Genomic DNA, 15740 nt, shown 5'->3' with positions numbered 1-15740 from the left:
TTAGCATCAGTAGGACAAGTCTAATGTTAATGAAATTTATCTTACAGATACTAACCAGAGTCCTTCAGGTTGAAATAAAGGACAACAGACGGTTAACTCAAAGCTACATAAAGAAATAGCTCTCCAGTGAAAGCAAATATGCAGATAAATATACAAGCTGGTACTGCATGACTGTAATTTTGGTTTGGAACTCACACTGATTTCCTACAGGATTCAAAAGATGAATACATTAAAAAACTTAAAAATGTTATTTGGCAAACAAAGTATAAAGACATAATGTGAGAATATAAAGGGGAGAAAGAAGGAAATGTACAAGAGCAGAATTTTTGTACACTTTTGAAGTTGATATTAGCTGAAAATAGATAGTTTCAAATTAAAAAATATATATATGTTTTCGATGGTGCTGGGATCAAACCCAGGGCCTTGAAATGTACTGAGCAAATTCTAGATCCATCACTGAGCTACATCACCAACCCAAGATACAAATTTAAGTGTAATCCCAAGGTAACTATAAAGAAATATATACACACAAAAGGAAATGAGGGGGCTGGGGTTGTGGCTCAGTGGTAAAAGTGCTTGCCTGGCATGTGTGGGGCACTGGGTTCTATTCTCAGCACCGCATATAAATAAGTGAATAAAATAAAGGTCCATTAACAACTAAAAAAAAAAAAAAAAGAAAGAAAGAAATGAGAATTAAATAGTTCAGTAAAAAAAAAATCAAGTAAACATAAAAGGGAGGGAAAAGGGACTATAAGCTGTAAAACATAAGAAAACAAATTACAAAATGCCACAAATCCTTACCAATGAGTATTCAAATGTAAATGGATCAATTTCTCCAATCAAAATACTTGAGATAAAAGACTATTAATGTCTATCAAGCAACTCTGCTGTGGCAGGCAAAGGCAATCCACACTACACCCATGAAGCAGATTCAAGAGCGTCTGTGGGAAGAGACGGGGGTCCTGAGATTGGGATACTGCAGTGTGGCTTCTGTGAAGGGCTCCAGTCCCCACCCCACCCCAAAATGCATACTGTCTAAAAACCCCACGGGATGCTAAGCAGAGGGATTTCCTAAGACATACAAAGCCCACGTATGGTACAAACTGACATGCCCTGGGAAACCGGTGCCTCCTGCCCAGGCTGGGTGCTTTCTGTGTCCCAGGACCACCACTTCCTGGGATGATGGCACTCAGAGCCTACTTCAATGATAGAAATGGTAATGTGTGCCTGTAATATGCCCTAGCAAACTGTGTTTCATTAGCAAACTCAAAGATTCTTCATTATGAGGTGAGACCATAAGTGTGGAAGCTGACTTACTATATTGTCTTTACTTAAGATGTCATAAACTGCCCCAAAACCAAACAAAAGCCATATAGAAATGTAAAACAGATATGATTCAAAATGCTAATTCTTTCATTTAAAGACTCCTTACTTCAGAAACCCTGTGGACCAGGTGGGAGTGCATCAGACTGGGATCCCTTCATCACATATTCGGCACCTGAACTGCTTGTTTGATAGTAACTGCTATTAACAGCCCTTGTGCTTCAGGTGTGTGGCAACAGTGGTGATGGTGATGGTGCTGCACCAACTTCAGGGGTTACAAGCATGTACACAGCCTTTATCCCTGCCTTGGAAGACCACTGGAGAAAAAGGTCACCTGAGATGAATGAGAACAAGAGGATGATGGGAACCCCTTAGAAGGTGCTATAAACAGTGAGAAGTCCCCTACCTTCCTGCTTCCTTGAGTCTAAAAGCATTCTAAGGGGTCCAGAACCACTGCATCACCTAGAAAGCACCAGGTGACATTCAAGGCCTGCAGAAGGGCTCAGCCTCAGGCCTCCCAGAAAGAAACAAAGTATCTGTGGTTTATTATATATCAAAACAAGCCTGTAATCCCAGCAATTAAGGAGGCAGCAACTTAGTAAGCGGGATCATCTCAAAAATATAATAAAAGGGCCAGGTATGTAGCTCACTGGTAGACTGTGAGACCTGGGTTCAATCCTTAGTATCAAAGGGGAAACAAAAGCAGTTTAAGAATCAAAAACAGTACAAAAGGTGTAAAGCATTAATGAGAAGCAGCCCTTAACTTAGACCACAAACTGGACACTACATTCAAACCAGTTCCTCCTTTCCCTTTTCCCTACTACTCTACTGAGGCTGAGAAGGCGGGTTGGACAAAAGCAGAAGGGAGGCTGCCAGAGGTACCAGTGACCCTCAGTTGTGCAAAGGATCCTCAAGGCTTCTTCCAACAGGCCCCAAGCACCATGCTGAAAACGGTGATGGACAAAACAGATGCAGACCTTGATATCCAGCAGGGCACAAACATGGTGCAACTGTGTCACATGGTGAGGACACCTATCCCAGTCATGAACAATGGGACTATAGAGAGCCCAGAGAAGTTAACTGGAAGGCCTCAGTTAACTGGAGCTAACTGTAATGTGGCCCCAGTCTTTCCAGAAGCCTATTCTCACTGTAACTCAGGAGGTGCACAAATGACTACTACATGTTATATATGGGTCACACAGGCTTATTTCTCAAAATGTTAGAAATCAAAATTATTTAAATCTAAAATGCATTAAACTACTTGTTAATTAAACATTAAAATGAATGACTTGAGGGCTGAGTTTGTGGCTCAGTGATGGGGCGCTTGCCTAGCACATGTGAGGCACTGGGTTCAATTCTCAGTACCACATAAAAATAAATAAATAAAACATTGGTCTAATAATGAGATGTTAAAAAAAAAATTAATGAACTGAGTCTTACCACTGCAAAAACTGTGAGTAGAAAAGAGACCTAGGCCTGTTGTTGGGACTAAACTTAGGAGAACAGACCTCAGGATAGCTGCTCTATGTTCCCAACATCTACAAGTCAAAGATGGTGAATTCAATTTATCCTATTTATTTGGCTACTAGATATTTTAGTATGAAAGATAAAAATGTATCAATTTCCAAATGAATGTATACTGTAGCCTTTTTTTTTTTTTTTTGATACTAGGGATTGAAACCAGGAGCCTTTACCACTGAGCTACATCCCAACCCTTTTTAGGTTTTTATTTTGAGACAGTTTTGGATTCAATTTCTGGTACCAAAAAAAAAAAAAAGAGTGGCAAATTTGTTTGGCATTTTCAAAGTATACACAACTGTTAAAGAGGTGCTTACTGGGCTGGGGATATAGCTCAGTTGGTAGAGTGCTTGCCTCCCATGAACAAGACCCTGGGTTCAATCCCCAGCATCATACAAAAAAAAAAATTTTTTTTTGCTTTGTTTATTTCTATTTATACATTATACTTAGTTTGCTGCCACAGCAACACCAACAAACCCAAACTTTCCTACCCAATTGATCTTCCTAAAACTTCTCTAGTCTCAGGTGCCAAACCTGGTCTCTGGACACAGACTGTGTTCTAAAAGAACATACTCCTCACTCTCCTCTGACAGAAGGAAAATGCTCCCCCACCAGGCCCAGACAAACCTCACTATCTGGCTGCTCCACAACCTGCCCCAGAGTCTCTCAGTCTGAATTCCACCTTCTGGAGTGTCAGGCTATATTACCCAGCCACACCTGTAAGGACCATCCACCTGTCCATCTCCAAGAGACCTGTCCAGATGGCCCAGGACACCCCACAGACTCCAACCCCAGGAACACCTGTGCTTCCCATGAGTCAGGCTCTCAGCAAGGAAAACACTGTTTTCTTACACAGTCCTCACACACGGGCAAATCAAAGACTTGCAGAATCCCGTCTTCTGGAAAGCCCCGCATGCTGGCCTTCTCTCACACACCCATCCACAGTGGGCATAGAGCTCACCAACCACCTAGCAAAAGGCACATGTTCACACTTAAAATATCCAGTACAGCCTGTAATCCCAGCTTCTCTGAAGGCTGAGACAGGAGGGTCTCGAGTTCAAAGCCAGCTTCAGCAAGGCACTTCGTAACTCCGTGAGACCCCTGTCTCTAAATAAAATACAACATAGGGCCGAGGATGTGGCTCAGTGGTTGAGTGCCGCCGAGTTCAATCCCTGGTACCAAAAAAAAAAAAAAAAAAAAAAAGAGTGGGCATATAGCTCAGTAGAGCTCCCCTGGCTTCAGTCCCTGGTGCCACAAAATAAATAAATTAGAACTGGGGGTGTAGTTTGTCTAGCATTTGTGAGGCCCACATTTACTTCCTAGTATGGAAACACACACAAAAAAAACTTTGAACATCAACCTAAACACTAAGTTTAAATTCAAGAAAAAAAGATTTTAAAACAATGTACCTACATTTCACTGGTACCAACTGTCTCTACAGTTTATTCCCTTAACCTATGTTACTACTCTACACCAAAAACTTGCAAATAATGTGTTAAAAATAGGGAGGTGCTGAAACACCCTACAAATTAGCCATCTATCCCACACAGTGCAGAGACTGACTCTGTGAACTAGGCCATTCCCACCAGCATAGGCATTGGTTCCCAAGCCCACCAGAAAGAAGTTCAAGGCCATGCTGGAGGCAAAGGCCAGAGATCCAGTCTCCACCTCACCTGCTTCCTACTCATCTCCATGGCAAGGCTCTCTACCCTTTCACAAAATCTGAATTTCGCTTCCTCACGGAAAGGTCAATTTATTTCCATGTTCAGCACGTTGGCACATGTAGAATTCAACACAAATGGGTTTGGCTGAAAAATAAAATATTTTCTTTAAAAAGCCCTAAATCCTCAAAAAAAAGCACACAATTTCCTTTGTTGAACATGGATTTTTTTTTTTGAGAAATGCTCTTGCGGGCTGGGGATGTGGCTCAAGCGGTAGCGTGCTTGCCTGGCATGCATGCGGCCCGGGTTCGATCCTCAGCACCACATACAAACAAAGATGTTGTGTCCGCCGATAACTAAAAAATAAATATTAAAAAGTTCTCTCTCTCTCCTTTCTCACTCTATCTTTAAAAAAAAAAAAAAAAAAGAGAAATGCTCTTGCTGTTATGTTGCCCAGGTGACCTTCCTGCCTCAGAATCTCAAGTAGGTAAAAATGCGTTTTTTTGTAAACAAACTGCCAGATTGAAGGGCACCAGTTAGTGGTGCTATTCCATGTTTTAGCACCAAAGAAAAGATGGCCATTAGGCCCCTACCATTAATTTGATGCTGTCTATGGTATAAATACAGGAAAACATTTTTGGCTTGAATATAACATTCTTAACATGTAACAATGAATCCCACTAGTACATCAAATTATAAGGCACCAATAAAAATTTTTTAAAAAAGAAAATATTCTTTATAAAGTGACTATTAAGGAACAGAAACTGGTACTCCTCTTCAAGGCTCCTCTTAAGCAACGGAAACATACACACCAAAGACTTAAGAGAAGCAATGCTTTTACCAGCATTTCCAAAGATCAGAGCAGTTAAACATTCCCGAGTGTGGACAAAAGCTGTACCTGCACTGACCAAGAAACAAGCCTATCGGGATAATGAACATTTCCTAGACAGCAAACATGTTTTCAAGCAGAGCAAATGACTTTATCAAACCATGCTGAATTATTTCATAGCATGATTGACATTTACTTGTAAGGCTCACTTAACACTCTATATGACCTTGTAATAATTTCTAAATAACAAAATTACCTTTCCATTAAAAAACTTAAAAAGCTATATTCGAAGTACCCAATTTGCCAAAATGTTTATAGTTCAGAGCAGATTTTAAAATACTTGACTGAGTGCAGTGGCACACACCTGTAATCCCAGCTACTCAGGAGGCTGAGCAGGAGACTGCAAGTTCAAGTCAGCCTGGGCAACTTAGTGGGACCCTGTCTCAAAATTAAAGAAGGGCTGGGGTTGTAGCTCAGTGGTTGACTGCTTGCCTTGCATGCGGGAGGCACTGGGTTTGATTCTCAGCACCACATTAAAAAAAAAAAAAAAAAAAAAAAACCATAAATCTAATTTCAAATTAAAGAAAAAGGGCCAGGGTGTAGCTCAATGCTTAATATGTGTGAGGCCTTGGGTTCCATACAGTTTAAAAAATGGTAAGGTTGCAGTTTTCAATTGTTAGGCCACCAACACAATAGGAAAAGAAGTCCTTGTGGCTTACAACACCACACTCTGGAAATATTTCACTACAGAAAAGAAGTAGCAGACAACTTCTTGTCAGAAGACACAGGTTTTAGTTTGGGGCAGTTCTTCCACTGCATACAGCTAACATTTCCCTTGGGGATGACCTGCTGATTTTGAATATATACCAACTGCCAGGATGCAGAGTCCATGTGCACATGTGAAAGCCCTGCATAAGAGGGGGACCAGAGGGTCATGTGCAGGCATGGTGACCTGTGTCTTGGCTGGTGGTCAGGGTCAGACTGGGCAAGAAGTTAAGGTTGAGATCCAAGGGGATCATGTGTGGGGGAATATGGGTCTGGCTGTGTGTAGGACAGACAAGGCCTGTTAGGTCCTCCTGATGGAGTGTTGGGGACTGTGATCTGGTTCCTTGGGTGGGGGGGTCAGGATCCACCCTAGTCATGGGGTCTGCTCCTCCTGGTGGATGGTGGATCCTCGCTCTGGCATCTGACTGTGGTCAGGATGTGGAACAGGTTCTGGTTGTGGGTAGCGTGTTCTTGGATCAGGGTCCTACCCTACTGTGAACAGGAGATGCAGATCAGGGTCTGACACTGTTGGTGCGTGTAGGCCTGGGTCCAGGCCACCTTGTGCGTTTGAGCCTGGGCCAGGGTCGAGGACCCTGGCTGTGGCTGGTGGGTCTGCGCTGAGTCCGAGTCATGGATCCTGGCCATGGCTCGCGGGTCTGAGCTGGGTTGGGGTCGTAGGTGCTGGCTGTGGCTCATGAGTCTGAGCTGGATCAGGGTCGTGGGTACTGGCTGGGGTTCCTGGGTCTCAGCTGGGTCGGGGTCCAGGTCGAGGTCCCGGCCCCGGCTGGCAGGTCTGGGTCTGTGCCTCTGCCCAGGCCGCAGCCCCCGCCCGCCCGCGCGCGCGCCGCCCGCCACTCACACGCGCGGCAGCTGCAGCGGCGGCGCCCCGCGCCGCTGGAACACGCCGTCCACGAACACGCCGTTCTTCCCCAGGCAGCGCAGGTAGAAGTCGCCGCCCGCGTCGGGCCGGGGCTGCGCGGGCTCGGGGGCCGCCGCGCCATGGCCGCCGCCCGGGGGCGTGAAGATCTCCAGGTGGCGCCGCGAGATGAAGCTCGAGTGACCCATGCTCACGTCCACCGAGCCCTGCGATGAGTTGCGCCCGATGGTCACCGAGCGCTTCTTCATGAGGTACTCGAACTCCCGGCCCTCGAGTCGCGCCACGGCCCAGCCGCCCGGCGGGGACCCGCCGCCCCCGGCCCCGCCGCCCGCGGGAGGGGCGCCCGCGCCCGAGAGCGCCGCCGCGGCCGCCATCGCCTGCGAGGCCCGCCCGATCCGCGCGGGCGCCCTGGCGGGGCCGAGGCCCGGGCGCGGTCGTGGGCCGCGCGAGCCGAGGACGGGCGCCGAGGCCGCCGGCCGGCGAGGAGAGCGGCGAGGGCGGGAGCTCGCGCGGCCGCGCACCGCCGCTCGCGACGGACGGGCGCGCCGGCCAATGGGCGCGGCACACAGCAGTGGGGCTACCGCGGCCGACCAATGGCAGCCCGCGCCGTACTGAGCGCCCGCACGCCCTGCGACGACGCAGGACGCACGACGCCGGCCGGGCCGTGGCGGCGGGGAAAACCTGGGGCGGAGGGGTGGAGCGCGGAGTACGCGCGGGATCGGGCCGGGGGCGCCGGGCCGGGAGAGGCCAAGGTCACGGCGGGCGTGGGCGCCTCCCCGCGGTCCAATTCTCGGCGGCCCGAGCCGGGGCCTTTTCTGGCGGCGCCGGAGACGGCGCCCGCCGGTCCACACGACCCCGGCCCCCGCGATCTCGGCGCGGAACCGAGCTGCGGGGTCAGCTGCCGCCCGCCGACGCCCCCGGGCACAGTGTGCTCACCACCGCCAAGCGGTTAGGGTCCCGCGAATCGGAGGCCGTCAGCGGGCTGGCGCCTCCTCACCCGTGAAAGTCCTCCCATCAAAACAAAAGCCGCAGGCGTCTCGGTGCCTCCAAACGCCGGCGACCGCGAGCAGGAGGCCACGCGGTGCCCTCCGGCACTGGCCACCCCGCCTTCTACAAGTGGGGCTCTGAACATTGACCACAAGAGGGCGTGGGCCCTGGACACGCCAGCCCCACCCCTGCCAGAGGACCTGACACCTGCCAGTCTGCAACTTGGCCCCGGGATACTGACCCCGCAGGGGGAGGGGGCCCCAGACGCTGACCACCCCCACTCCTTGCCAAAACACTAGCCATCCCTGCCCCTTTGCCTGACCACTTGTGGGATGTTTTAGGTCGGGACCGGAAGCTACTAGAGGATTCTTATTAGGGTAGCTAGAGCAGTTCTAGGAGAGAGAGCTTAAGCTGCACCTACCTTCACAATAATCTGAGGGTGGGATGCTGCCGCTGCTTGGGAGGTACTGTGGCCACGCCATGGTGGCCGCGGCCTTGCAGCCGATTGTTAGTGAAGAACAATAGAGGAACAGACGCAATTTAAGTATTAGAGGAGTTCAGTGTGAGGGAAGGATGAGAGGAGCTGGATTTAACCGGGCAGGAAGTTCTGGGGAGAGCTGCTTGACACAGGCCCCAGTCAGGAGGCCCTAGGGTCATTTTGTGCGTGTTATTCATTCTGAGTCCACTCATGTTGGAGGAAATGAAGATTAATGTGTCCCTCTGAACGTGACATTTGCATATCTTGTTTGTCACGTATGCTTCTGTAGTTATGAGTACAAATTCCTAAGGATTCCATCCTCTGAACCATAAGCTGGACATGCTAGACACTGAGAATAGTTTCACTGAATATGCATTCATTTATTTGGGGAATTTTTCCTTTATTTTGTGTGCAGTGCTGAGATAGAGAAATGACAAACAGGCAAAGGCAAGGGCCCAGGAGCAGGCAAGAGAGGGCCCAGTGGCTGCTGGCACCCTGGTGGTGGCTGGCATGCTGGGCTCCCACTTTCCAGTGCTGTGCCTGTGTCTATGCCTGTGCCTGGTGGCAGCTCTGGGCTCTGCTTGGTGGTTGTGCAGCAGTGGGGAAGGAACCCAGGGGAGCTCCAGCCTGGGCAGTACCAGACTGTCTGGAGGAGAAAGCACTGGTACATGGCACTTGGATGGTCAGAAAGGACTCCAGAGAGGGAAGGCGGCTTGCCTGGCCTTCCAGCCATTCAAGTGCTTGGTGAGTATCCACTGTATGCCAGCACAGCTGGGAATGGACAGGCCACTGAGCAGGGTATGTGGCCATGTTCCAGGAGATGCTTGCAGTAGGCAGCAGCCATTTACCCGGGGGGGGGGGGGGGGGGCAGAAGAGACACACCAGGCCTGGTTTCCCAAGGGTGTGTCTGTTCATGTGGAAGCAGTGAGCCCGCAGTGTTCTGGACACAGGTGCAGGAGAAAGCAGAGTCCTTGAGTGCTTAGAGCCTGGCCAGAGGACCCATAGTGCACAGCACAAAGAGCAGCCTGCCTGTGAGAAGTGATGGAGCCAAGAGATGGGCGAGACACACAGGGGAATGAGACCTCAGAACCAGGTGTCAACCATGAAACAACAACTATGATAGAGTATGAAGAAAGTTACACTCTTAGTCAAGTGCAGTGGCACATGGCTGTAATTGCAGCAATTCGGGAGGCTGAGAAGGGAGGATCACAAGTTAGAGGCCAGCCTCAGCAACTTAGCAAGGCCCAGTGTGGGGATGTAGCTCACAGCTAAAGCACTCTGGAGTTCCACACTCAGTACCATATTTATTAATTTAACTAAAAGAACAGCTATAACTCCATAATGAAAAGACAAGCCAGTTTTCAAACATAGGGAGATTTGCACAACTACTTCAAAAGAGATGATACATGAGCATCCAGTGTATACTCGAGACAATGTAGAATATCATGAATCATGAGGGGAAACACCAGGTAGACCTATAAACTGACAGCAAATGCAGATTAACCCTGTGCCATGATCAACACCCACTGGTGGCTAGAGTTAGACTGGTGCTACTAACATGTGATTGGTGGAGACAGGAATGTAGGAATGGCATGGTGCTCTGGGGCCAGTGACTGGTTGTTTTGTTTTTTTTTCTTTTTGGCCAGTGCTTTAACACTGGGGCACTTTACCACTAAGCCACATCCACAGCCCTTCTCATTTTCTATTTTCAGACAGGGCCTCACTTATTTGCCGAGACTGGTCTTGAGTTTGCCATCCTCCTGCCTCAGCCTCTCCAGCTGCTGGGATGACGGGCTTTGGCCATTACACTGGGCAATTGAGTGCTTTCTTACATAACATCACACACACATCCACTGCATGATCCAGCCATCCCACTCATTATTTATCAAGAGAAAAGAAATGGCTGAGAGCTGGGGATGTGGTTCAAGCAGTAGCATGCTCACCTGGTATGCGCGGGGTGCTGGATTCGATCCTCAGCACCACATAAAAGTAAATAATAAAGATATGTGTTCGGGCTGGGGATGTGGCTCAAGCGGTAGCGCGCTCGCCTCGCATGCGTGCGGCCCGGGTTCGATTCTCAGCACCACATACCAACAAAGATGTTGTGTCCACCAAGAACTAAAAATAAATATTAAAAAATTCTCTCTCTCCTCTCTCACTCTCTTTAAAAAAAAAAAAAAAAAAGATATGTGTTCACCTAAAAAAAAAAACCCTAAAAAATAAATATAAGAAAAAAGAAATGGCTGAGCTGGCACAGTGGCACACGCCTATAATCACAGCGGTTTGGAACGCTGAGACAGGAGGATCGTTGAGTTCAAAGCCAGCCTCAGCAATAGCAGACGCTAAGCAACTCAGTGAGACCCTGTCTCTAATAAAATACAAAATAGTGCTGGGGATGTGGCTCAGTGCCCCTGAGTTCAATCCCAAGTACCAAAAAAATGCTGGACTTGGGTTTGTGGCTCAGCAGTAGAGAGCTTGCTTTGCACGCGTGAGGCACTGGGTTCAATCCTCAGCACCACATAAAAATAAATAAATATATTGTGTCCCTAAAAAAAGAGTTAAAAAAAAAAGTGTGCATGGTAACTCATTTCTAACAACCAACTGAAGTGCCCTGGGTGCTGTGGTTGGGTCTTAAGTGCCCCCCAAGGCCCATGTGCTGAAGGCTTGCTACTCAGACATCCTGGGGCCTTTAGGAGGTGGACTTAGTGTGAGGCCTTGGGGTTGGTCATCGGGGGTGTGCCCTTGGGGGACTGTGGAACCCAGGCTCCTCCTCTCCCTGCCTTCCTTGCTCCCTGGCCACAGGACGAGCAGCTGTGTACAGCCTGTGTGTCCACAATCATGTGGTGTCTTGGGGACAGACTGGAGCCTCGACAACACAAGCCAAAGCAGAGCTCAGACCAGTGGGTGAAGAGACCAGTTCTGTCGCACAGCAGCCTGGGGATGGGGTGCTGGACCACCTCCCAAGGCAACTAGGACTGGTCCTGACATACACACCTCTGCAGGAATTCTGTGGAAAGTGTTTTCAGCTGCCTCAGTGAGATAATAGTAATCTAGCAAATTTTTTTTTTTTTTAAAGAGGAGAGAGAGAGAGAGAATTTTTAAAAAAATATTTATTATTTTTCAGTTCTTGGCGGACACAACATCTTCGTTGGTATGTGGTGCTGAGGATCGAACCCAGGCCGCACGCATGCCAGGCGAGCATGCTACTGCTTGAGCCACATCCCCAGCCCCTCTAGCAAAATTTAAAGTGCACATCTTTTGGGCTGGGAATGTGGCTCAAGCAGCAGCGTGCTCGCCTGGCATGTGTGCGGCCCAAATACGATCCTCAACACCACATACAAACAAAGATGTTGTGGCTGCCAAAAACTTAAATAAATAAATAAATATTAAAATTTAAAAAAAAATAAAAATAAAGTGCATATCTTTTGACCCAGTAATTCCAGGTCTAGAGATTTATAAGTAAATGAGGCTATGCAACTGTACAGGTGCTTACAAATGCATTGTTTAAAAACAGAAATCAGGGGCTGGGGATGTGGCTCAAGCGGTAGCGCGCTCGCCTTGCATGCGTGCGGCCCGGGTTCGATCCTCAGCACCACATACCAACAAAGATGTTGTGTCCGCCAAGAACTAAAAAAAATAAAATAAATAAAAACAGAAATCAGGGGTGGGGGTACAGCTCAGAGTAGTTACTTGCCTAGTATATGCACGGCCCTGGGCTTGCCCCCAGCATCAAACACACACACATACACAACATACAGAAAATCTACACCTGACTTCAGTGCCCGTCATTTTAGCCAGCTGAATGTTTGATGTACAGCCATGCAGCAGACTATGTCTCTTTTTTTAAAATGAAAGGGGTGAGAGCTGAGCACAGTGGCATACACCTGCAATCCCAGCTTCTGGGGAAGCCGAAGCAGGAGGCAGCCAATTTAGGGCCCATCTCAGAAAGACATTAAAAATTGGTAAGGGGTTGGGGTTGTGGCTCAGTAGTAGAGTGCTCGCCTAGCATGCTTGAGGCACTGAGTTCAATCCTCAGCACCACACAAATGTAAACTAAAGAGATTGTATCCACTTAAAAGTAAAAAATAAATATTGAAATTGAAATTGGTAAAATAACATCATCTGATTTCAGGAACAAGAGTTTTATAAATGAATAATACATATATTCATAACTTAATTTTATTCTCAACAAATGAGGGTTTCTGAAACAAATCTTATGATGTTTGTTTTCAGAAAAAGTCTGCCCAGAAAGTGCTTAATTTTACTGATATTTACTGGATTTAAAAGCAAATGTGGAGGGGCTGGAGTTGTGGCTCAGTGGTAGAGTGCTCACCTGGTGTGGGCAAGACCCTGGGTTTGATAAAGGTATTGTGTCCAACTACAACTAAAAACAATAACAACAACAACAAAAAAGTGAATGTGGAGCCAGGCACATCGTGGCACATGCCTATAATCCCAGTGGCTCCGGAGGCTGAGGCAGGAAGATCATGAGTTCAAAGGCAGCCTTAGCAATGGCAAGGCGCTAAGACAGTCAGTGAGCCCCTGTCTCTAAATAAAATACAAAATAGGACTGGGGATGTGGCTCAGTGGCAGAGTCCCCGGAGTTCGATCCCTGGTAGCACCCTCACCCCCCAAAAAAAAATCAATGTGGGGACTGGGGTCATGGCTCAGTGGTAGAGCACTTGCTTACCATGTGTGAGGCACTGGGTTCAATCCTCAGCGAAAGTAAATAAAGGTATTGTGTCCCTCTACAACTAAAAATATAATAATAAAAAAAAAGTGAATGGGATTCTGAGGTCTACTCCATGAAAACTGCTTCTTAGCTGGGTGCAGTGGAGCATGCCTCTGACCCCAAGTTAGTTCAAGGCCAGGTCTGGTCTAATCAGGGGTGCAGGTGGGGCTCGCCACACAGCTCCCCTAGGAGCCTTTGGCCCCAGGAGGCACCCACGCTGTAGTGAAGGCAGGCCCTCCTGCAGCCAGGAGGGCAGTCTGCGTGTCCCAGTGGGTGTTCTCCAAACATGATCCGAGGGCCAAGATGACCTTCTGTAGTCACATAGCGGCTCACCTCTGGTCACACTGAACTTTCAGGTCCACCTGCATCTCACCCACTAGGCTGCCTTTCTGAAGCTCTATGGGTAAAGCTGGTGTCCCTCAATTCTTGAAAAACACACCCACACCTGGAATGGGACAGACTGGAATTCAGCTGTGAATACAGAGGCCTGTGCACACCCAAGGCACCCTGCAGCCTCTCATGCTCATGGGTGCCCCACTCCTCCCATCTCTTGAGTCTGTCCCTCAGGCCAGCATGTATTTGTTGGGTCCCCCAGTCCATGACCGGCAGCTGCAGCCCTGTCCCTCGCAGCCACTCCAGTGAGGCTGTGGTAGGGCGCCAGATGGCATTGTTTCTCCAAGGACTGATGATGCCTGTCACCTCTCCATGGGCATATGGTAGGCAGGACAGCAAGAGCTCTCAGTCACATGCTCAGGATCAAAGAAAGATGCCAAGTCTGGGCAGGGGGTTTTGTGGGGGCAGCTGGAGATGTGAGAGAGTGGAGGCCCTTCTCCCACCCGAGCGTGGGCCAGGCCCTGATGTCCCATGGCTGTGCCAAGTCTACAAGAGCACTTAGGACTCACTGCTCCTGCTGGGAAGCCGGCAGCCCCTGGCCACCCTTTCTAACCTCATGTGGGGCCTGGCACCTGGCCACGCACTTCACTCACTCTCCACTCCCCCAGCCCCTGTGAAGTCGGTGGTCACCTCTCACTCTGCGGAGGGCAAGTGAAGGCTGGTGCTGGCCTACATGACAGGGCTGGGTCGCCAAGGCAGGCTGCCTAGGAAGGTCTGAGCCCCGCCACAGATCCCTCCTGGGGCAGGGCTGGAGTGGGGCTGGACACACTGGAGGGCGTGTGGGGAGCATGTCTGGTCTGGCTATCATCAGCTGGTGAAGCCCCCCAGCAGAGGTTGCCCCCCGGGGGTCCTACTTGCCCACTAGCCCCAGGAAGGTGTAGCTGGAGAACAGGCCTGGAGTTGCTGTGTGCAGCAGCCTGGGGACACCCTGCCAACACCAGACATCCAGACCAGGCAGGGGCTCTCCCGGCGTATGCTGGGGGCCACAGGTCTTATCTCTGGAAGAAGCATTCCATAGCACCAGCCCAGCCCCCCGGCCTTTCCCTCACCAGGAACCTCTCAACATCTATCCCAGCAGCACCAGTGAGCCCTGAGTGCAACCCCCGTTTCAGATCCACACTGGAGAACTTTCTCCTTTGCTCCTCTGTGGGGACTAGGGATGAACGTGGGGCTTGGAGCTTCTGGCAGGTTCCAAACTTTCCCAATGAGTGGCATGCCATCCCGACGGAATCCTCTTTAAATTAATCAATACCAAAATAAACTTTTATCAACCCTGCTAAAGAATGAATCATTTTTCTATCCTCTTTGTATTTCTATATCTCTTTCTATTCTCATTAGCTCAGCCCATGACACATACCTGTAATCCCAGAGATTCTGGAGGCAGAGGCAGGAAGGTCACAAGTTTGAGACCCACCCGAGCCTGTGTTTCAAAATAAAAAAATCAAAAGGGCTGGAGGTGTAGCTCAGTGGTAGAACATCCCTGGGTTCAATCCCAAGCTCTAAAAAACATAAGTAAATACACCAACAAATAAATGGTGTCGCTAACTCACCTATGTGCAGACGCGAAGGTGGAGCCGCCAGCCTAGGAGACCCCGCCAGCCTAGGAGACCCCGCCAGCCTAGGAGACCCCGCTGAGTGGCTGAGTGTGCGGTAGAGGTCCTTGGCTGCCTGGCATAACAACTGCACCACTGCCCCAGCCCCCCCGGTCTTCAGGGTCCCTCTGCTTCTGCAGGTGGCCATCTCTGGCCCACCTGTCACCCTCTGCCCGCTGGCCCAGAACCTCCCACACAAGCCTCACCTGGGACCCTGCGAGACAAAGCATCTGCTCCCTCTCCGAGGGTCCCCTACCTCTCTGGCCTCAGGATACTGCCAGGCCGTGGCTCTGTGCCGGGAACTGGCCACCCCATAGCTGTCCTTAACCTCACCCACAGAACTGCTCCTTAAGGACTGGGGGTTGTGGCCCAGAAGTACAGCAGGTGCTCAGCGTGTGCCAGGCCCTGGGTTCCAGCAACCAGCACAAGAAATGAGTCAAGATGAAAATCATGAAACTAGAGGCAGCTGTTCCCTTTGACCCTCCCAGTCAAACTTAAGTTTGAGGGAGAAGTTTGGGATGGGCCAGAGATGCTATCCAAATCCCACTGCCTTCTGGGAGTTCTTGGGGGAACCATGTAATCCCT

General features: G+C 49.3%; 1 protein-coding gene across 2 annotated transcripts in view; it reads right to left on the bottom strand.

The window, feature by feature from the left end:
* FOXK2 (forkhead box K2) overlaps positions 1 to 7420 on the bottom strand; it is a 59630-nt gene extending 52210 nt beyond the window's left edge. For both annotated transcript variants that reach the window (XM_081270694.1, XM_081270695.1), the window contains exon 1: positions 6956 to 7420. In XM_081270694.1, the coding sequence (XP_081126820.1) occupies positions 6956 to 7347 (392 nt within the window). In that variant the 5' untranslated portion in view covers positions 7348 to 7420. The remainder of the gene's footprint in view (positions 1 to 6955) is intronic.
* Between the last annotated feature and the right edge of the window lie 8320 nt (positions 7421 to 15740).

Source organism: Spermophilus citellus (genome assembly GCF_964194105.1).
Source record: "Spermophilus citellus genome assembly, chromosome: 17".
In the NCBI taxonomy this organism is placed as follows: Eukaryota; Metazoa; Chordata; class Mammalia; order Rodentia; family Sciuridae; genus Spermophilus; species Spermophilus citellus.
The sequence above is the reverse complement of the archived record's forward strand: the minus strand, read 5'-3'. Positions and strand labels throughout refer to the sequence as shown.